This window comes from Pteronotus mesoamericanus, unplaced genomic scaffold (genome assembly GCF_021234165.1).
Source record: "Pteronotus mesoamericanus isolate MK-2021 breed Mesoamerican mustached bat unplaced genomic scaffold, CSHL_Meso_final contig_105, whole genome shotgun sequence".
In the NCBI taxonomy this organism is placed as follows: Eukaryota; Metazoa; Chordata; class Mammalia; order Chiroptera; family Mormoopidae; genus Pteronotus; species Pteronotus mesoamericanus.
This window is the reverse complement of record NW_026555006.1, coordinates 3,205,479-3,228,405: the sequence shown is the minus strand read 5'-3', so window position 1 is coordinate 3,228,405 and position 22,927 is coordinate 3,205,479. Positions and strand designations below refer to the sequence as shown.

Below are 22,927 nucleotides of genomic sequence, written 5' to 3'. Positions count from 1 at the left end.
AGAATGATAAGATAACAAATCTCTACTAAGATCAAAAAAATTAAAAAGGCATAAGTAAACAATATTAAAAATGAAGAACATACAATTATAGCAGAGATTAAAATAAGAAAATACTTTCAACAAATCTATGCTAATGTTTTAAAACTTATACTAAATTATATATACCTAAAAAATGACTTACAAAAAGTGACTCAAGAAGTAATAGAAAACCTAAATGAACATGTATCCATTAAATTGAATCAGCAGTTACAAAATTTCCCCCAAAGGAAAAAGCAGGCCCCAATAACTTTACAATTTCTACTGTATACCCATGATTCAAGTATTTCTTATCTTATACAAGTTCTTCCAGAAAATAGAAAGAGATTGCTGGCTGTTTGTCCAAATACATTTTCCTCTTCTTCCCAGACAAAAAACTAGACTACATGTCCCAGCTTCCCATACCATTAGGTGAAGCCATGTGACTGAATTCTAACCAATGGAATTTGAGTGGAAGTGATGTCATAAAAAGCCCCCTAGCACCTTTCTCCATGTTCTTTCTTTTTTAGGCTTAACTGGGATGGAGATGATCCCTAGGGAACTTTGAAAGCCATGTGCCGTCATAACTCTAATTGACACTCCACCCAATAAAATGAAAACACATCAGAATTTGTGGGATGCCACAAAAGCAGTACTCAGGGGGAAATATCTATACCAAAAAACTGCAATATTAGAAAAAAAATGTGAACAATCTTAAAAACTAGAATAAGTAGAGCAAATGAAGCCCAAGATAAACAGAATAAAAAATACTAAACACTTAAGTGAAAACTAGTAAAACAGAAAACAGAAAAACAAGAGAAAAAAATCAATAAAACCAAAAGCTGGCTCTTTGAGATCTAAAAAAATTGATAATCTTCTAGCTAGACTAAAGAAAAAAGGGTGTCTCCTCCTCCTGTGAAAGATGCCAAAAGGAAAGAAGGCTAAGTAAGGGGAAGAAGATGGTAGTGGCCCTGATGTAGTGAAGCAGGAGGCCAAGTAGGTCGTTAAGTCCCTTGAGGAAAGGCACCAAAGTTTTGGTGTAGGACAAGACATCCAGCCCAAAAGGGACCTCACCTGCTTTGTCAAATGAACCTGCTACATTCAGTTGCAGAGGCAAATGAATGTTCTCTGTAAGTGTCTGAAAGTGCCTCCTGCAATTAACCAGGCCTTGGTCTGCCAAACAGCTACTCAACTACTTAACCTGGCCCACAAGTACAGACCAGAGACAAAGCAAGAGAAGTAGCAGAGATCGTTGGCCTGGGCTGAGGAAAAAAGCTGCTGGCAAAGGGAATGTCCCTACTAAGAGGCCACCTGTCCTTGTAGAGGTTAACACTGTCACAACTTTGGTGGAGAACAAGGAGTTGCAGCTGGTAGTGATTGTACATGGTGTGGATCCCATCAAGCTATTTGTCTTCTGGCCTGCCCAGTGCTGTAAGATAGGGTTTCCCTATTGCATTACTGAGGGGAAGGCCAGGGTCGAGTGTCTAGTCCATAGGAAGGGCGATACCACCACTACCTTCACACAGGTTAACTCGGAAGACAAAGAAGCTCTAGCAAGGCTGGTGGAAGCTATCTGAACCACTTACAATGATGAAATATGATGAGATCTGTTGCCACTGGGTAGTCAGTGTTCTGGGTACAAACTCGATGGCTCACATTGCCAAGCTGGAAAAAGCAAAGGCTAAAGAACTGACCACTGACCTGGGTTAAGTGTATACTGTTGACTTTTCTGCACATAAGAGTAATAAAAATTCTCCTTCAAAAAGAAAAAAAGGAGGGCACAAATTACCAATGTCAGAAATTAAAGAGGTGACATTACTACAGATTCTACAGATAGTAAAAGAACAGTAAAGCAACATTACAAACAATTTTATACTAATAAAATTAACAACTTACATGAAATTGAAAAATTCCTCAAAAGACATAAATTTCCAAAGCTTTTTCAAGAAATAGATAACAAAAAGACACATTCCCCCCTGACCCCCAATTAAAAAAATTGAAGTTGTAGTTATAAAATTCTTCCTACAAAGAAAACTCCATGTCCAGGTGACTTCACTGGTTAAATTCTACAAACATTTAAGGATTAGTATTAAATAAGTATTAAAACAATACTAATTCTACACAAATGTTTCCAAAATTTATAATACAAGAGAACACTTTTCAGTTCACTCTATGAGGCTAGCATTACCTTGATACCAAAGCCAGGTACGAATAAGAGTGAGAGCAAAGGCAAGAGAGAAAAAGAGAGGAAATTATAAATTGTACATATATGCAAACTTCATCTATGTTATGCATCATAAACATAGATGTAAAAATTCTAAACATTTTATCAAATAAATACAACATTATATTAAAAGGATAATACATCATTATCAAGTGAGGTTTATCACAAGAATATGGGGTTGGTTTAGCATTTTAAAACCAATTATTAACAAGTTTGGAAAGAAAATCCACATGATCACTATGAATCTATGAAAAGTTTGATAAGATCCAACATCTATTCCTGATTTTTAAAAAAACAACTGAGCAAACTAGGATAGAAGGGAACTCTATCTGATAAAAGCCAAAAAATCAGATGTAATGGTAAAAGACTGAATGCTTTCTTCCTAAAATCAGGAGCAACACAGGGGTGTCCACTTTCACAACTTCTCTTTAACACTGCACTGGAGGTTCTAGACAGTGCAACCAGGCATGAAAAAGAAACAAAAGGCATCTTGATTAAAAAATAAGAAATAGATGTTTATATTCTGGGTTATAGTCTGAATGTTTCTGTGCCCCCCAAATTTATATATTGAAATCCTAATGCCCAATGGGATATTGGTCTTCAATGAGAATTAGAAGTTGGGGCCTTCTGGAGGTACTTAGGTCATGAGAGTGGCGCTCTCGTGAATGGGATTTGTGCTGTTATGAAAAAGATCCCACGGAGCTCACTAACCCTTTCCACTATGTGACAACACAACAATATGCAAGGAGAGGGAGCTCTCCAGACACAGAACTTGACCATGCGTGTTCCCTAATCTCAGACGTCCCACCACCATAACTGTAAGAAATAAATTTTTCTTGTTCATAAGTCACCCAGTGTGTGGTATTTTATTATAGCAGCTTGGATGGATTAAGACACAGAGAAGATGATCATCTGTGTAGAAAAACTTGTGGTATTTTAAATAAACTAGAACAATTAAGTGAGTTTAACAAATTGCAGGGTATGAGCTCAATATACAAGAAACAATTGTCTTCTGAAACTGCAGAACTCTTAGAAGAAAACAGGAAAAAAGTTTTATGACATTAGTCTTGGTAGTAATTTCATGAATGTGACACCAAAAGCAAAAATAGACAAGTGGGACTACATCAAACTAAAAAGTTTCTGCACAGCAAAGGAAACAATCAACAGAGGAAAAAGGCAACATACAGAATGGAAAAAATATTTGTAAGCCATAGGAGTTAATTTCCAAAGTATAAAGCCTTCACCCAATAGCAAAAACAAACAAACAAACAAACAAAAAACCCCCAACAAAATACTCTAATAACTCAATTTAAAAATGGGCTAAAGACTTGACTATACATTTCTCCAAAGACGACATACAAATGGTCAGCAGGCATATAAATAGATGCTCAACATCACTGTATCACTATCAGGGAAATGCAAATCGAAACCACAATGAGATATCCATTCACCTGTTAGGATGGCCGTTAAAATAAATAAAAGGCGGTGTTGGCAAGAATGTGGAGATGCCCTGGATGGTGTGGCTCAGTGGATTGAGCGCTGGCCCGAGAACAAAAAGATTGCTGGTTTGATTCCCAGTCAGAACATATACCTGGGTTGTGGACCAGGTCCCCAGTAGGGGGTGCACAAGAGGCAACCACACATTGATGTTCCACTCCCTTTTTCGTCCTTTGTCCCTTCCCTTCTGTTGAAAAATAATAAATAAAATCTTTAAAAAAAAGATTCCTTAAGAAAAAGGAATGTGGAGTGATTGGAACTCTTGTACACTGTTAGTAGGAATGAAAAATGGTGCAGCAGCTATAGAAAACAATATGGAAATTCCTCAAAAAATTAAAATTAGAACTACCATATGACCCAGCAATTTCATCATGTCTACTTCAGCGGGGTTTTAGAAAGATTAAATTAACTAATGAATGGAAAACATTAAAAGCTGGACACAGTTATCACATATGTTCTTAACCTGGTGAGAGTAAAAGTCAATCTCCTTAATTTTCAAAACAGATAGTACACTTTATTACTTGCACATCTCTTATATTAAATATATATTTTCCTTCCATAAATAATAAATGACTTTGAATCCTTGCCACACAGTTATCTTGAACTGACTGCTATCTGGCTCTTCACTAAGTCAGTGTAGACAAATGAAACTTGAAATGGCAAGGATATATAATCAAATATTACTTGTGATAAGTGAGGTTATTAGAAAATGTATCTAAGCCACAATAGATTAGTATTCCTATAGAAATATCTTTAATGTTATGCTTTAATAGTATGTCTTTTTTTTTTTTGCTCTTTTCTTTTTTAAATAACTAAAGCAAATTCATAAGACAAAAGCAAAATTTGTTCATTCTTACACAAATGAATCTGACTGGTGCATACTTTATTCTAATTTATCAAACCCTAAGTTCTGCTTCTCCATCTGTTGTTAAATACGTCGTAGCACTCTAAACAAATTAAAATGTTTAAAATAAGGATCCTACATCTTGATGTTTATTTATTTGAAGTCAGGTTTTTTTGTTTTTGTTTTTGTTTTTCCCATTCTGAGTATTTTGAGTAAAGTTTATATTATGGTCTCTCTATCTGCTTTAACTTGGTCTGTACAACCTTACTCCTGCTTAAGAGTACATTTTTCATTACACAAGTTAGCAAATAGCTTCTATCAACACAAATGTCCAACCATGTAATTAAATCATTGCTACTTGAAATTCTTTATAGATGAATAATTTAACTTTTTACACTGTTGAAGCCTTGCATTTCAGTATGTTCTTCAATTTCTGTATCATCACTATCGGGCATTAATTGAAGACACTTCAACTGTTAAAATACTTTTTATCCCTAGGTTTGATAAGCCACCTCTGATTAAGCCATGTGTAAATGTTAAATACTTACGTGCATATTCTAAGTACTCTTTTCCTGCAGACAGCTGAGTAAGCAGACGAAATTTGTTGTCCTGAAGCACATAGATGTCCTGATGTTTTGTCTTTAGATTGTCTATTTGTTTCTTGAATACTGTAGTCCAGAAAGCTTTACAAATAAACTTCATGATATCTAACTCATCCTTGAACACTGAGGTATCTTTTGTAAACCTTTCTATCAATTCTTGTGCCACTAGAAACGCCATGTCTTCCAGCTCAGTAATATTGCGTCTGTTTTCCACCTCCCCCTGCTCCTCCGAGTAGTACATTCTTGACACCATCACGTTATAGAAAAGGAAAAACAACCCCTCGTCGACCGTTTCCAGCTTATTCTTCCCAGCTCTGGTTATTGGCTCAGTTAGGGCCGAGTTCGTGGGTTCTGGCTAGCGCCTCAGTAATTTGGTGTGCACCACAGCTCCCTCTGTCCCCAGCCCGTCCCTCGTTGCTAGGAGACAGGAATTCACTCGGTTTCCTGAAGGCTGGTACTGCAGAAAGCCAGGTATCGGGACAGCCCACCTCAGAGCCTCCAAGCCCTCAGGCCCAACCTTAATTTTATGTTTTTAGCAAGGATATAATAAAGAAATGATTACATAGGGAATAATCATCTAAATATTAACTATATTATCCATCACACTATTCCAGGTGCCCCTTATATATGGATTCTGTGACAAACTTCTTTTAGAATTCAATATCAAGAAACATTCTTTTCAAGCCAACTGACAATATGTTTGCCAAATAATAATAATTAGATATCCAGTGTTCCTTTGCCTGAAAACTAGCAAGTTCAAACTAAAATTCATGCTGGATTATGGAAATTATGTTAACTCAAATTTTAAATGTATCGCTTTTCCATTTTTTCTTCTAGTTTCTATCTTTTATATCTTTATCAGTTCTATTTATGTAACTTTTACCGAAAACTACTTTAAATCCTTTCTGAAAGTAAGAAGGGTACATAAAAAAATTACAGGAATTTTGTTAGTACTTCAAAGAAAAGGGCCATATCTTATACACTCTTGTGTCTCTTTTAAATTTATCCTTAAATTTTGTTTGTAGCATAGCACACAGTAGGGATTTAACTATGAATGGTTTGTACTACCATTTGAACAACTGCTACACAATGGGAGTGGGATTCCTTAATTTCATGATTTTTACCGAGCCCTGTTAGGTGCCAGACACTGTCCTGAAGCCAGTGATACTGTGATGAACAAGAAGAGGGTCCCAGCACTCATATTTTAGTGAGAGGGGACAAATAATAAACATATAAGTAAATAAGGTACACATAGGCAAGTAAGAATAAGATAAGCAAATAATAAACACAATAGCAAATAAGAGTGATAAAGGTCTTGAGGAAATCACCTAATAACCAGGTGGAAGTTGGAAAGGTTACCTCAAGATAATGTGTATTTTCATACTACCATCCATAAAAAAATATGAACTGTCAATAAAGGGATAGTGCCTATACTTGTCATAGATTCAATCAGTGGGGGCTTTTTTTTTTTTTTTTTTTACAGTGCTATGGGAGTCTTGTTTAAGAATGTAAAAGCATCCTTGTTTAAGGATGTTGGACATTATATTAGTAGAGCATCATAATGACATAAGCAGTTATGCAGTTAAATTCATTATACAAACCACAGAACAGTCTGTTGACTTTTAGTAAGGTAGTTTTCTAATTTTATACCTTATGTTTCCTTTGCATTTTCCTAGACTCTCTTCACTGCAACCTTTTTTCCAAAAGGTAAATGGGTCATAGGTCAAAAAATAAATGTGCATCACCTTTATCTCCTAGGATAAGTACTTAAGTATTGGTTTCCCTGACTTGAATTAGACAGGCATGATATCATTGAGACACTTGTTTGCTTTTCTTCATGCAGTTGCAGCATCCTCTGGTGGGCATTAATTTACTTAATAGCTTTTGAGAAAAGCTTTTATAGTTTTTGAGAAACAGATTTTAGACCAATGATATATGTAGTGCTTCATTTTGTTCATTAAAGTATCAGCTTCACAAAGTATTATGTTAATACTTATCATCAGATTTAAACAAACATCTGAGAGATATGCAATTACATAAGTACAAGTAATACTGACACTACTACTAACAAATGGTAATACATTATTCTGGAAAGTCTTCAATTTGAATTTTAAGAGGAATACAGAGATTTTTCATGCAATTTAAATTCTTTAATTGTGGCTATCCATTTGTATATTTTGACTTCTACTCCATGTACATTTATTACTCACTCAGAAAATTAAAAAGCTGGGAAAGGTAAAATGAGTTATGTAAGTATAATTTTTTATCTAAAGGGACAAAAATTACTTGTTTCTAATGATTGATACAAAATTGATAAAAAAATACTATAATTTATAAAACAAATAGAAACAATCCTTAGTTATTGTGGGATTCTTTAGAGCTCAATCATGTAAGTAGGTATTGATACATATGATACTACATATAAGAAAAAGCTGGAGATTAGTGTTATTCTGGAAATCTATTCCTTTCTAATTATAGATGTTGCTGCTTCCCAAGGACATCTGTAATAAGTGAAAGGGTTTCAAGAGAACAAAGACAAAGTCATGACAACGGGTTAGTTGGAAACCCCAAAGCCCTGAGATTCCAATATCAGAGATAGGGAATATTCGTCAGGACAGAAAATTAACACATGCTGCCATATCGAGAATGCTTATTATACCAAAGAACTGAAGAGAAGGTGGGACTTAAGTCAGAACTTAATGGATTCAAAACCTAAGGGTAAGTATAAAGAAGGAGGAAATAATGCTTATGAACCAAGAAGGGGACTGTGGAGCTACCAAGTTCCTACCAGAGTAGCAATTCTAACTGTTGTTTGGGCACAGAGAACAAAACTTCAAGCATAGGATAAGTCCTTCGGCAGCCTAGGAAAGAGTCACCAGGGCATTCTTATGCTACTTTAAAATCTCTTGAATGTCTGCTACTTGGTAATTTTAAGTTTGTAAATCTCTCCTAGCCTAAATTAATACTTTATCTAAGATTGATGCTTTGAAGGCAACCTAAAATGTAACTTCCTACTTTCCTGAAGTTTCCAGGACAAACTGTTTACCAAATTGAACTCCACTTTCACAACACCATGAAATATCACTGTTTAAGTGCTGCTACCATTTTTCTACCTTTCCTTTCTAATCCTGACAAGGAACTCTGAAGTGAAAAGAGCAATTATGGTGTTTAAGCTCATTATACATCTGAAATGATCCAATGTGCCTTTAAATTAACCTCTTAAAAACTGGTAAGAGAACAAAAGGGAAAAACAGACTAATCTGTTCTACAACAACCTGAAACTTCCTGCCTTAGAGAATTGGATCAATACTGTATAAGTAGCACACTTTATTGTAGGCAGTCTTATAGGTTTGTCTGTGTATGGCAAATACATTTTATACAATTCTTTCATGAAACTACATATGTGAAAGATTTCCTTATATTTAGTGTTGTGATATAGTTTTTATAAATACTAACTTGACCCAGTTTTGAGGCCCTGTCTAGAGACCAGTCAGTTCCCTTTCTTGAGTAGCCAATTAAGCCCATACCCGTCACAAGTGGGCAGGTAACCAGGTTCTTGGTGATCATGTACAAAGAACAGAACGGAACACATGGAGAGTTTACAGCAGAAAGAGAGAGAGAAGATTTCTTAAGCAATAGCACACTCCACAGAACATGGGAGCAGGCTAATTCCGAGCAGAGATTGACCTCAGGGGCTGGAGGGCTTCTATTCTTATAGAGTGGATATTTCCTGGCTAGCTTTGATGGTGTTTTATTGCACATGTACAAGTAGTTATATTACTTTAAAGCTACTGAACATGTCATTTCCCATAATTTTCCTTGATTGGCCACCAGGGTAGGGGGTCCCACAATGTTAATTTATTATAATGCGATTATAATGAAGCAGGGGTCATGCAGTATCTTCTGCAGAGGTGCATTCTTGATTCACCATGATTCAGCGCTTTTCCAGAAAGCAGGAACAACCGATCTTAGAACAGGGTCTCTGTCCTTCATTGATGTCCTTTCTGTAAGCCCTGGGGCATCTCTGGAGTTTCCTCCTTCCTGGCTATCTCCTGCCTCCCCTATCCACCTCCCTTATAGAGCTCTCACACTCCAGGCCACTGTACAGTGACCCTAACTCCCCAGGGCTATGTACCAGACAACCAAGAACAGTCTTTACATTACAAAGTCTGCTGAAGATTTTGAATAACTTGATCTGAATAATGAAGCTAATCTTAAGCCTGTTTACTGTACCCCATCATGTTTCTTTCTGCAGAAACCAAAATAGAGGCACTTGCCCATTGTTCCCCTCTCTCCCTCTGCCTCTTGACCAACCCTGGTGCTTGAACTGAGTTGGCCTGTGTGGTATGCTGTTTCTCTCCAGGGAGCTGTGAGTATAACAAACTGTAAAACTTATTCTAGTTTTTCTCTTTTGATCTACATCTGGCCTCATTCATGGCAGCAATAGTAATTATCAGAAGGGTCTATAGTTTTATCGTAGACAACTATTTTCTGTTCATTTGGAGCTGCCACAAATCAGCAAAAGTAACTGGTATGTTATGTTACCCCAAATATAGTTTTATTACAGCACAGTTCCAATGAGGCGTTTATTCAGCCCATATGCTGAACCTGAACATTTTATCAACAAAATTCTATTTTTAAGGTTGATTTTTAAAAAATGATGGTATTAAGAAAGAAAAACCTCAAAATAATTTAAACTATCTTTAAAAAATTATTTATTTATTTTTTTTATTTTTTTTTTTTTTTGTTAAAAAAATTTTTTTTTATTATGGAGGAATTAAAACATGAAAATAGAACAGTATAGTGAACCCACAGGTTCCTGTTATCCAGCTTCAATATTTATCAACTCTTATTTTTTTAATAACACCATCCATTCTCCCTCCTTTTATATTATTTTGAAGCAGATCCATACAACATGTCACTTCACCTATGAATATTTCAGTATGTATCTCTGAAAGATAAGGATTAAAAAAATAACCATAGCCCTGGCCATGTAGCTCAGTTGGTTGGAGCATTGTCCTGATATCCCAAGGTTGCAGGTTTGATCCCTGGTCATGGCACATACAAAAATCGACCAATGAATTATTTAAAAATCTTCACCTGAGGACATTTTTTTTTCATTGCTTGAAAGAGAGAGAAGAAGAGGGAGAGAGAAGAAGGGGGAGAAAGAGAAAAACATTGATGGGTTGTCTTCTTGAATGTGCTCCAACCAAGGATTGAACCTGCAACCTGGGTATGTGCCCTGACAGGAAATCAAACCTATGAATTTTCAGTCTATGGGATGATGCTCCAACCAACCGAGCCATACCAGCCAGCACTAAACTATCTTTGAAGTGATTACTACAAAGGAGTAACCAGGTTGACTAAGCAAGGCAACAGGTAGAAGAACTAACTGAAATCTAAAATAAAGGTATGCACAAATGAAAATAACACTTTCCTTGCTTGCTACCATCCCTTGCACTGCACCAAAAGCTTTTGGCACTGAGTGATGACTATAAGAAGATTATGCAAAAACTGACCTATATGCAAGGAAACTTGACATACAACATTTGTCAATCCAGGAAGTGTTAAATAATTTAATAAATGGAACTGACAGTATAGTTATAATGCTTGATTTTTATTTTTCTGGTCATCCTGTGATTCCCCCCAGGAAACATAATAGTTAATTAGCTGGGCTAGTATTGGGATTTCTTTTTAAATATACTATTTCACAAGTATACCAGACGTAATTATTTGTACCAGATGTAAATCTAGGAATAGCATAGCAAAACAGCCTGAGAAACATTAAATAGAGTTGGTGACATAATCACCTAATGGAATTCACTTTGCCTTTGTTGATGTTCCCTATCCTATCCCCAAAGAAGGGCTCCAAAATCATTACACCTTGAAAGGGAAGAGGTTTTAGCCATTTTTTTAATGTTTATATAAGTAATATTCCAATGTCATTTTACCTTATGTTAGATATAAAATAAATCCAAATAAAAGGGGAGACAGGAGGGGGAGGCTGGTTGAAAGAGATGCAGGGATTAGTCAAAGAACATACATGCATGACTCATGGACATGAACAACATTGTGGGGATTGATTGTGGGAATAAAGGGCAGGCTCGGTGGAGGTGGGTAAAGGACAACTATAATAGCATAAAAAAATATTTAAAAGAAAAAATTGAGAAAAAGATATAATTATAAATCCTGCAAAAATAAAATAAATCCAAGATTGACAATAAATTGGGGTTTATTTCCTACTAAGTGTAGAAGTGTCTACAACTAGACTAAGTTTTATTGTAAAATAGCTTTAGGAAAACTAAGAAAAAGATTCTGTTTACTGCACATACTTATTTCTTTTTCCCTTCCTTCACCATTTTTTAGTTGTGGATAAATTTTTTCATCTACTTTGAGCTATAAAACCTCCAGCTTTAGTCATTACATTCTGACTGCTAGCTTTTGTCACCTGCCATAACTATGATATAACAAATTTGTGTCATTTTAAGATGCTAAGCTTGTAGCAATCAAAAAGTACTACACCATTTCATATGAAACAAAAAAATTAACACAATTTTTCTTCAGAACTTATGTTTACTTTCAGGGCATATGACTACCCACCAACTCATCTCATCTTTTTAAACTTCAGAGAATGAAGAACTGAGGTGTAGGGCAGTTTATCCCTGCTCCAAGTTGTCAACTGATAGTCATTGGTGCCGATTCAATGTTAACAGGAGTCCCCAATTTGGAGTGCGGTGAAGAAGGAAACTTTATTCAGTACAAAACAGCTTGATTAGGCAGCATGGCTGTGAGCTGTGAGGCAGCCCTGGCTCCTCTCCAGCTAGACAGCTCTGTTCTGCTCCTCTGCTCTGCTGTGCTCCATGCAGGTTGGTTTTGCACTGCACTGGTCTGCTCTGCATTGGTGAGACATCTTTCGTGTTTCAGCTCACAGAGAAATGCAGCCTTCAGTGGGAAGAGGAAAGTGAGTTCCAGAGTCAGAGGGGAGCTGGCTTATTTAGACAGAATTCCCCACCCCTGGTCCATGATTGGTCTGTCCTCATGCAAATAAAGACTCTAAATCTTTGCAGTTTGATTGGTACACCAGGCACTGTCCTGATTGGTGAGCATAGAGCTTCTCTTTTTGGTTGAAGCTGTACAGCTCTGATTGGATGGGGAAAGCCTCAGGCCTGTTGGTTGGAATAGATTCCAGGAACTCCTTTGTAAGGGCTGGCTCAGATGGCAGGAGTGCAGTTCAGTACCGGAGATGGGCAGCTTAATCCAGGCTTCTCCCTGAAGCGCAGTTTGTGTGAGAGGCCCCTGTGTAGAAATGGTTGCTATGTTGTGTGTGGATGTGTGTGTGTTTTTTGCTTGTTTGTTTTTTGTTACGTTTTATTTTTTTAAATTTTAGCCCAGTTAACCTCCATGAACCCTTCTTAGTAGGTACTTCTTTCTCAGGGTCCACAAAGGGAATAATGAAGATATCTGAGATGTGAACTATTTTTACACATGGAGAAAAAAAAGAACAATTGTTAAATTCATGGTAGAAAGAGATCACTGAAACAGACTGAGATATATAATGCCAGCAAGAAAAAAAAAATCCTGCTTAAATAGTTTCAATGTCTCCTTAGAAGAGACACAGGTTTTGGATTCAAGTCTGTGCTTTGATACTCAGCAGCATTGCTACCTTAGTTACTAAATTAGATTTTGCCTCAACTCTCTTCCAATGTAACTGCTTGAGATATACCTCACATAAATGCTTTTCACACCACAACACTCACTACTTCCTGGCTATGCCCTAGGTTTTCCATCCTGGTCATCATTTACCTGATTCCACTCTTCTGGAATGTATTTTCATTCACCGTTTTGCCTGTTGAAAGACTGCCTATTTTTAAAGGTTTAGTAAAAAAAAAAAAAAAAAATACTACCTTCTTTATGAAACAATCGGAGATTTCACTGGTGTGAATTAGTTCTGTTTCCCCTCTCCTGTCTTTGTTGTTTGAAGTTTATCTATAACACTATCCTACCTTTTACATGTAACTGTCTCACAAAATCACAAAAGGTCAGAGCTGGAACTTGAAAGGTACTGGCGGCTTCAGAGGAAGTGTGGTCACATTAGTCCTCTCTTACTTTCAATTGGCCTGTACCCAAGCCATCACAGGTAAACATACAATCTAAAAACTGTGGTTTTGCCATGTGGGCTCAACTTCAAGACAAGTCCCCTAAGTTTCATTTCCAATCAGAATGTCAGTTCTTAAGCTCTTTTTCTTTAAAGATGTATAGGAGCTTCCACTGCTGGAAGATGCTGTCTTCTACTAGATAGTAAACTCTTTTGGGGCGAGGTGCCGAATGCCCTTACGGCACCCCCAATTTGCTGCACACAAGGAAAAATAACCGAACAAAAATACTCATGAATCAGGAAGAGACAATTGGGTATGGCACCTTGTAAAGCAAAGTTAACAGAAAAGGGCTTTGCAATGTAACTCAAGGTCAGTAGTGACGAATACTATTTTAGCATAAAAATATCTAAAATTTATGCTACTAAAGCATATATGATATGCAGTCCAGATGAGGGCTATTGATAGGAGATTAGTTTTCACAGTGAGAAATATCGGATTTTTAAATATCCAGTAGACTCAACAACATATAAATAAAAGAGAATTGGGAGATGAAACTTGAAGTTTACTCCCCAACTGGGGACCACACCTGCAACCTAGGCATGTGCTCTGACTGGGAATCTAACCGGTGACTCTTTGGTTTGTGGGGCGATGCCCAACCAACTGAGCCACACCGACTGGGGCAATTGTTCTTTTATATTACACATAGAGAAATAATGTCTCTAGAAACTTCTCTTTACCAACCTGGAATATATTTCAATGCAATGAGCCTAAGTAATGAAAATTGCAGAATTTTAAGTATATCCTATGAAATTACTGGACAAATATACAGTCTGTAGACTCCTTGTGCGAGCTTTAAATATAAAGAAATAAGATAAAAATACTAACAATGTGCATTCATACAGAGGAAAAAACATTGTGATCTAAAGCTTACGAATAGTGTGGAAACTTCACCTGTGGAACACTTGTTTCTTTCACTTAAGGAACTCGAAGGAGCAGGCTTAAGATGGTAAGCATTCTATCTCATTGGGAGTATGTAAAAATCAACTGTTAGATCTCTCATCTTGTTTATCTGGCATAAGACCTGTTGGCCTTCAAGTTTTAAATCATCAGAAAAAAAATTATACTTTAGTCCCTGGCCAATTGGCTTAGTTGGTTGGAGTGTAGTCCTATAAACCAAAAGGTCGTCAGTTCAATACCCGGGCAGGGCACATGCCTGCGTTGCAGGTTCAATGTTTCTCTCTTCATAGATATTTCTCTCTTTCTTTCTCCCTTACCCTCTCTCTAAAATCAGTATGTATGTCCTTGGGTGAGCATTAAAAAAATTATGCTTTATTTGTGAAAAGTGTTTCCTGTATTTCCCTCGATGCTGCAATTTTGTAGTTAAAAAAATAGATTTATGAGAAGATCAGTTTTTTTCAGCTTTAAGTAATATAGTCAGCTTCATAGGAAATAGTCATGAATTTTCCAATAAATGTAGTGATTACTGTTTTTTTATATATTTGCATTATTTGAATGTAATGTAATAAGTCAAATGTGATGTTGACTACAAATCACATTTCAAAATTTATATTTTTCTTCTTTTCCAGAAGTTTTTTCTTGCTTTAGGTACCTGTCTCTTTTGTGATTCATTCCTGCCACTTATCAATTTAAACACATCTTATACAACTTTTGATTCTTTTGTGACATCTTCCATTTGGTCATAGGAACTCATTATTTTGTAGACCTGGGTGAAATTCTTTCAAAGTGTTCTGGAGACTCCATCATATGATCATATTTAAATCTCATACTGTTTGCCAATTTAAATGAACATAGGAATTTTAGTTTTTCTAAAATAGATTCTTTTTTAATGATATTCATACCTAATATTTATCAATCTGTATTCATCCTTAATCCACAAAGAATCTGATCTACTCCTCACAAAATTCTTTCACATACTCACAACTTTCCCTTTTAGCTTATGTTTTGTTAATTTTAAAAAATATTTTAATGTATTTGCTATTACCGAGACTGCCGATTTACTTTTGCTTTTTAAAACAAATTAACTTCCAAAATCTTTTATTCACTTTATTCCAAAGATTTCTTGATTTACCATTTGAACAATCAAACTTATGCTTTTCTCTAGCTTAAGGACTCTTTTGAACTTTGGTCAATTTTTTGATTCACAGTGATTAAGAAGGATGAAGGATTTTTACTGTCCCTTTTGGGTAAATTCTGGTAAATGAATTTTCTGAGAATACTTGCCAAGTGTTCCTATCATTTATTAAACTACTTAAAAACCATAATCCTTCATGACATGCTTTATTAAAGGGCTTTATTAAAGAAATCACTGTGGGTTTTTTCCTTTTTTTTCTGTTTAACATATAAAACATTTTTTAAATACAGTGATTTATTTGCAGTGATTTATACAGATCATATGGTTTCTGTGTTTTTAAACTCTAATGAATTATCTTTAAAAACTGTTAGCAAATTTTAGAAAATAGAAAATAATAGAAATAATAGAAAAACATACCTATTTCATTTTTCGCATAAAATGATTGTTTTCATTGTCCTGAAGAGAATTGGTTGAATTTAAAATACTGAGATGCTTACTAAGTCTTTTTTATTCCCATGAGCTTTTCTCAATGCATTCATCATCTATGCGTCAGATCACATATTTAAAGTATGTTGGATTGGTATTCTTTTCAATTGCCTTCTTCCTTAATTAATTTAAAATTCCTTTATTACATGTAATTTGATACCTCTGTATTTCAAACTTCTTAGAATTCCCAACCATATTGTTTTTTTGCAGTTAATGTGGAACTGAATTTCTTTTTCCTTGTTTATCTTTTCAAAATAGATGTTTTTATGATTTCACTGATTTTTTTTTGTTTACCTCATAAAATGATTCTTAAAATATTTCCAAATAAACTTTTTTGTTGCCAGTTCTTGCCCAATATAAGTAGTTTAGTTCAGCACTGATACTGATCCCCCCCTTTTTGACCCGAAGAACATTATAAATACAACTATAACAATAAAGCAAATGTTTAAACCACTTTGTTATTCAGCTCTGGCTGGTGTGGCTTAGTTGGTTGGAGCCTCTTCCTATAAACCAGAAGGTCGCAGGTTCTATGCCTGGGCAGGGCGCATGCCTAAATTGCTGATTCCATCCCAACTCAGGGCACTTAAAAGAGGCAACCCCTCAACTTTTCTCTCCCTCTCTATCTCCCCACCTTGCTCTCTCTCTAAAAACAATGAAAAAATGCCCTTGGGTGAGGATAAAGAAAAAGTAAATCGCTTTGTTATTCAACATTAAATCATTAATTAGAATTAAAATTTGTAAAATTCTTTGTATTAGTCTAAAATGCCAGTGGAAAAATCTGCTAAAAAAAGTAGTAAAATATTAACCATAAAATGAAGCTGCCTTTTGAAAATCTGATTCCATTAGCTTAATTTAGAACATAGAAACCATATGATCTGCTTAAATTACTGTATTTAAAAAATCTGATTCCATTAGCTTAATTCAGGAAAGCTTTCCCTGACTCTCATAGATAGGGCGAGTTAACTCCTCCTATTGGCTTCTATAAAAACTTGGGTATACCTTTATCAGAGTATCACAATGTATGTTAGTTGTTTGATTTTTGGTTTATACCCAGCCTGAATTGTAAACTCCTGAGAATAGGGCTTTCTTTTTAATATTTATGTTCCCCACCCAGTTTGTCACAGTGCTTCATACATTTTTGCTGAAGAATAAATTACACTGTCTTTGTTTTCACTAGGATCTAGTGCGGAGACATAAATAGCTCTAGGGGAAGATGCAAAGATGTTAAGGAATCAGTTAGGAATATCTTCCAGGTAACATCAGAGCTAATCATCCAATTAAGCGTTAATAGCATTAGACTAGAAGAAACAAGCATGTGTACCACAAATAGAATGGCACCACAATCAGATGTTAATATATGCTAACAAATTTTTTAAAGGGTGCCTGTTATTATACAACATTATTATATTAACATATTCAAGTAATTTTTTTTTTTTAGTATTTTTATGGGCTAGGAACTTAACATCATTCTGGCTATAATCTCTAATTATTATCTCTAGTTTACAAAGATACTAAGTCTGAATGAATGTCTCTGACACCATTAGTGCCATGCTTACATCCCCCGATCCACCATGGAGGCTGCCGGCAGCTTCAGTGGCGATTCCCTTAATGCCAGGCCAAAGGCTTTCTACCTCAACCATCTGTCTTTCTGTCTGAAGGTTTTCTCTAAGAGCAGGAGCAAGCTGCTCTACCGAAGGCTTACAAGGGAAGTACTGGAGAGTTATAACACTCCCAAGGATCCTTCAAACACTGAGGGAAATTGATAGATAACTATTTCAGTTTTTTAAATAACTCAGTGGGACAATTCTGAATTCTATTCTATGTAGTCTTTCAGAGGATTATCAGTAGAACTGAGTACCATTTGCCCGCAGTGGTAACTTGCTCACTAACACTTTTTTTAAAAAAATCATGTTTATTCTATTACAGTTGTCTCAATTTTTCCCCCTTTGCTCTCCTCCACCCATCCCACCCCACCCCCTGCTCCCACAGTCAATTCCCACACTGTTGTCCATGCCCATGGGTCACTTATACATGTTCTTTGTCTAGTCCCTTCACCTTTCCACCATTGTCCTCCTTCCCCATCCCTTCTGGTCACTTTCAGTCTGCTCCATGTTTTCTTGCCTGTGGTTTATTTTGTTCGTTAGTTTATTTTGTTGAATAGATTTCACTTATAGGTGAAATCATATGGTATGTGTCTTTCACTGACTGGCTTATTTCACTTAGCATAATATTCTCCAGTTCCATCCATGTTGTTGCAAAAGGTAGGAATTCCTTCTTTCTTTCTTTCTTTTTTTAAATGCAGATTGATTTTATTTATTTTTTAAATGTCAAAATCCATGATAAAATATTAAAAATTTTAAATCCATTCTAAAGTCTCAGCAATTAAAACATGATACCAGCACAGAAATAACCAAGTAAATCAATGAAATAAAATGAGCATTCTAGAAACAAACATATATATCTGCCTAACAATGTAATATATGATTAAACTGATATTTCAAATCAATGGGGAAGATCAGGCTTATTCAACAAATAAGGTGCATGGACCATTATTACTTGAAATAAAATAAATAAAGAACCCTACTTCACACATTATACAGAAAATATTCAGGTGAGTTAAAAATCAATATGTAAAATCTAAGGAATTTTAGGAGAAAATACAAATTAATATTTTTCTTACTCTGAAAAAAATATTCAAACCCAGCAGCAATAAAGTAAAATACTGACAATATGACTATATTAAGGATTTAAGAATATATAGTAATATACATATAAAAAAAGTTAAAGGACAAGTAATAGAATATAAAAGTATTTGCAACACATCTGAAAAAGGGTTAATAGTTTTTGTTTTTCTTTTTAGGGAAAACATTCTACAAACATTTAATCAAAAATATGGATAGAGAATACCAAAAAGTCATTTAAAGCTTTTTTAAAATAATAGACATAGACAAGGAATATACAAAACAGGTTTAGTTTCAACAAATAATAAAGTAACAATTAAAATAACACATCATTGTCACATTTAATAAGTATTAAAACTATTGGTAATATCAAGCATTGGTGACTGTGAAAGGAACTGGGTATTCATAGACTCTTTTTCTTCATCTTCTTAAAGCAGTTCTGTAGCATATCTTGCAATGCTGGTTTGGTGGAGGTGTATTCTTTTAGCCTTCTTTTGTCTGGGAAGCTCTTTATTTCACCTTCCATTTTAATAGAGAGACTTGCTGGGTAGAGCAGTCTGGGTTGCAGACCTTTGCTTTTCATGACTTAGAGTATTTCTTGCCATTCCCTTCTCGCTTGTAGTGCTTCTGATGAGAAGTCAGCTGCTAGCCGTACTGGGGTTCTCTTATATGTTACTACCTCTTTCTCCCTTTCTTGCTTTAGGATTTTCTGTTTGTCTTTGATGTTTGCCATTTTAATGATGATGTGTCTTGGAGTGGGCGTTATTGGGTTCCCCTTGAATGGGACCCTCTGTGCTTCCTGGACTTGTGTGACTTTTTCTCTCCTCCAATTAGGGAAGTTTTCCATCACTAATTTTTCAAACAGGTTCTCTACAGGAGCAAGGGTACTCCTCTTCTTCTCCTTCTGGTATCCCTATTATATGGCTATTATTAGGTTTCAGATTGTCCTGCATTTCCCTCAATGCCTCTTCATTCTTTTTGAGTCTTTTTTCATTTTCTTGCTCTTCCTGGGAGTTTTTTCTACCTTGTCCTCCAGCTCACTGATTCGGTCCTCAGCTTTATCTAGCCTGCTTTTGATTCCTTCTACTGTGTTCTTCAATTCAGAAATTGTATTCTTCATTTCCTCTCGTCTCTTATTGATGGTTTCTATGTCCTTTTTCATGCTGATATAGTTTGCATTAAGTTCCTCATAGTTTCCCTGTAGTTTTTGTAATTCTCTCTGAGCTCACTGAGCTCATTGAGCTTCCTTAGAACCATTGTTTAGAACTCAATATCTGATAGTTTACTTGCCCCTATTTCATTTCGTTCTCTTTTGGGGGGAATTCCTTCTTCTTCTATTGGGTGGTGTTTCTTGTCTTCCCATTATTTGTGAGACTCTTCCTTTTTGCGTTTCCTTAAATTGATCTGTCTTGATTTCCTGACTTTGTGGTGTGAAATTCTATGGTAGGAGACTGCTGTTTTTTCTTTCTGGATCTGTGTCTGATGATGTCAGATGTTCACCCAGTCTGACCTTAGGCAGTCTGTTCAAGACTTCCAGGAATCTACTGTCTGTGGCTGTCTTCTTGAGCTGTTGATCTAGTCACTCTGTGCTCAGCAGGCCAGCTTAGACACCACAAGGTGGGCATAGTCCCTCCTGGAGGCAGGGTTATTGTGTCCTCTCACGCTGGTGCCTCTTAGGGGAGTGGTCTGCCTGAGCCAAATGGCTCCTGCCATATGGGGGAGAAGTCAGCACTGGGATCTGCCAGATACTTACTCAGTTCTATCCCCAAAGCCTCCATCCCCAGTCTCTTCTCAAGGAACTCTAGACCACTCTGTGTCCTCTTTAGCCAGGGATCTACCATTGTGGCTGCCACTCTCTACTCACCAGTTAGGCTTTAGCACTACCGGCTAGAGCAGAGTCCGTCCTGGGGGCAGGGCTATTGTGTCCTCTCATGCTGCTGCTGTTCAGAGGAGTGGTCTGCCTGAGCAAGATTGTTGCTGCTGTATGGGGGATGAGTTAGCACTGGGATCCTGTTGGCTACGCTCTCTGTTTTCTCCCCAAAGCCTCCTTTCCCAGTCTCTCCTCAGGTGTCTCTAGCCTACTCTGCCCCCAGCCTTTGCCGGAGACCAGGGTAAGTGGCTGCAAATAAAAATTTATGCATTGGCCTTTTAAACGGCTCTTTGCATCTCCTGCCACCCATCTCTGGCAGGAGCAACCCTGTCCCTTTCCACAGCTGGTTTTTATCTGTGTACTTTTTGGGCTCTGGTGCTGTAGGCTGGAGATCCCTGCTTATGGTTCAGACCCTGCTCTTCTCAAGGGGATCCAACGGACCATTTCAATATCTCTGGTGCTGTTGCCCATCAGTGCCCCGCCCGCCTTCTCGAGTCTCTACCGCACTCTTTAGCAGTTAAGTTGTGCTAAAGCTGATTCTTCTGTCTGTCCAAGATTATAAGTCTCCTCTCTCGCTATTGTTCAGTTGTGTGTTCCAGATGATCTCTCCAAAATTTAGTTGTAATTCCAGATTGGTCCTGGGAGGAGGCCAGTGTAACTTTCATTCACTCCTCTGCCATCTTGATTCTCCTTACTCACATTTTTAATTGGCTTTCCTCTCTTCTTGTTTTACTTCTTACCATGCTTCACAAAGAACCTCACACAGAATGAAATAAACTTCTTTGTACCCCAATCTTTATCTCAGGGTCTAAGTTGCTTTAAGTCATACGTAGCTATTAATAGTGAGCTTAGGTGCGTCTGACTCTACATTACCCAGCTCTATTATGTTTGTACCACTTCCTAATTTGTTCTGACTTTTTTTAAAATCCTCATTCGAGGGTACGTTTTTATTGATATTTAATTTAATTTTTTTTAGAGAGAGAGAAATATCCACGTCAAAGAGAAACATCCCTCAGTTGTCTCCCATAGGTTCCCCTACAGGAGATCAAACTTGCAACCTAGGTATGTGCCCTGGACCAGGGATTGAACCCACGACCCTTTGGTGTACAGGAGGATACTCCAGCCAACTGAGTCATTTGGCCAGAGCTAAACTTTCATTTTCTTATTCATTAGGCACATTAGATAGGCTTACAATTAAACTTATATGTTGTATAAGCTCAGAGAAGAGTATAAATATAGAGGTTCAAGAATAGAATACTAACTTTGAATATACATTTTTGACAGTGAAAAAAATTAATTGCCTTTTGGAAAATATTTGATTATAATAAGTAGAATTGGTTGCTTTTTTTATGCTCTCTGCTATATTCTTTTATAAGTTTCAATCAACCTTAATTTTAGAATAAGTTAGCCATAGATATTACTTTGTGCCCTGAAAGCATTTACACGTCGTTACTATTACATTCCCTGCAAAAGTAAGGTCATACATGAAGGAGAGGCTCTTGATCTTCCTCTTAATTAGCATGTGGTAGGAAATGAGTTTTTTTCCAGAAAGTGTTCATATATAAGGAGGTGGAATAAAAGGATTAGCCCATTATTCCAAAGGCCATTCTGGAAGGACAGAATAGAACAACTTTTTCAATTTAGAGTCAGCACTTTCTTCATCCTTTTTAAAAAAATCTAGACCTTTCCCTTGCAAACAGGGCAAGGAGCTCCTCACTGCCAGCCACATGAGTCAACTAAAGCACATGCTTTTCCAGGAACTCTAGGTCAGAGAGGGAAGTCACTGACTCCAAAACTCCAAAGCCCAGTGGGTGCCAAGAAAAAAGAGCAAGAGAAAACAAGGGCGAAAATGGGTGACACGTCGCTAACTCAGACCTACAACAGGACACTCCACCGAAGCTACCAGTCTCCCTAGGAGCCAGAGGAGTTGCGGGGCGGAGTAGGAGGAGCATTTCTTTCACAGGACTGAAGCTTGCTGGACCGGCAGGGAGGGTGAAAGAAGATATGGCAAGGGCAAGTAAGGAACGAGAGAACCAACGAGGGCAACCGCCACAGTGGTGTCGCTATTGCGACAGCTGGGAGGTGAGGCCAGCGCTCTGTGCTTTCACCACCCCGAGTTGGAGCCTTGCAGCGGGAAAGCCTGGGGTCTGGCCGCCACGCGAAGCCAGCCGTGCAGGCCATAAACTTGTGGCTGGATGGTCAGAAGCTGAGGCTTCAGGGGTGGGGGCTCAAGTTGGCACTAGTCCCTGGGTTGAAGTCATCTGAGGGGAGGGACCAAGCTTTCCACTGTGCTTCTAGCAGTCTCCTACGAACCAATTCCAGCGGCTCCTCTACTGGCCTCTGATTCTTTTGAGGTGACCCACTTCCACAGCTCACCGAGCCCCATGAGGTGCCAAGCCCTTCCAAGTCCCTGCCCAGGGGGGCCTGTGCTTTTGTTCTCCACCCCTATGTACTGTTCCCATCTCCCCACAGCAAGAGTGCAGAGCCATAAGCTGGGCCTCCCCTAGAGCACACAGTATA

The 22,927-nt window shown here is 37.0% G+C and overlaps 2 protein-coding genes and 1 pseudogene across 2 annotated transcripts in view; 1 reads left to right on the top strand and 2 right to left on the bottom strand.

The window, feature by feature from the left end:
- CUNH1orf185 (chromosome unknown C1orf185 homolog) overlaps positions 1-457 on the bottom strand; it is a 38,250-nt gene extending 37,793 nt beyond the window's left edge. Inside the window, exon 1 of the mRNA XM_054572379.1 lies at positions 442-457. Within this exon, the coding sequence (XP_054428354.1) occupies positions 442-457 (16 nt within the window). The remainder of the gene's footprint in view (positions 1-441) is intronic.
- A 480-nt stretch (positions 458-937) lies between these two features.
- LOC129069677 (60S ribosomal protein L7a-like) lies at positions 938-1,725 on the top strand (annotated as a pseudogene).
- Positions 1,726-5,024: 3,299 nt separating this feature from the next.
- LOC129069298 (trafficking protein particle complex subunit 6B-like) lies at positions 5,025-5,435 on the bottom strand. Its single transcript, XM_054571953.1, has one exon. It carries the CDS (start codon positions 5,433-5,435, stop codon positions 5,025-5,027), a length of 411 nt encoding a protein of 136 aa, XP_054427928.1.
- Positions 5,436-22,927: the final 17,492 nt, after the last annotated feature.

Coding starts and splice junctions, on each gene's coding strand:
- LOC129069298 (XM_054571953.1), bottom strand. CDS start 5,435: ATGGTGTCAAGAATGTACTACTCGGAGGAGCAGGGGGAGGTGGAAAAC.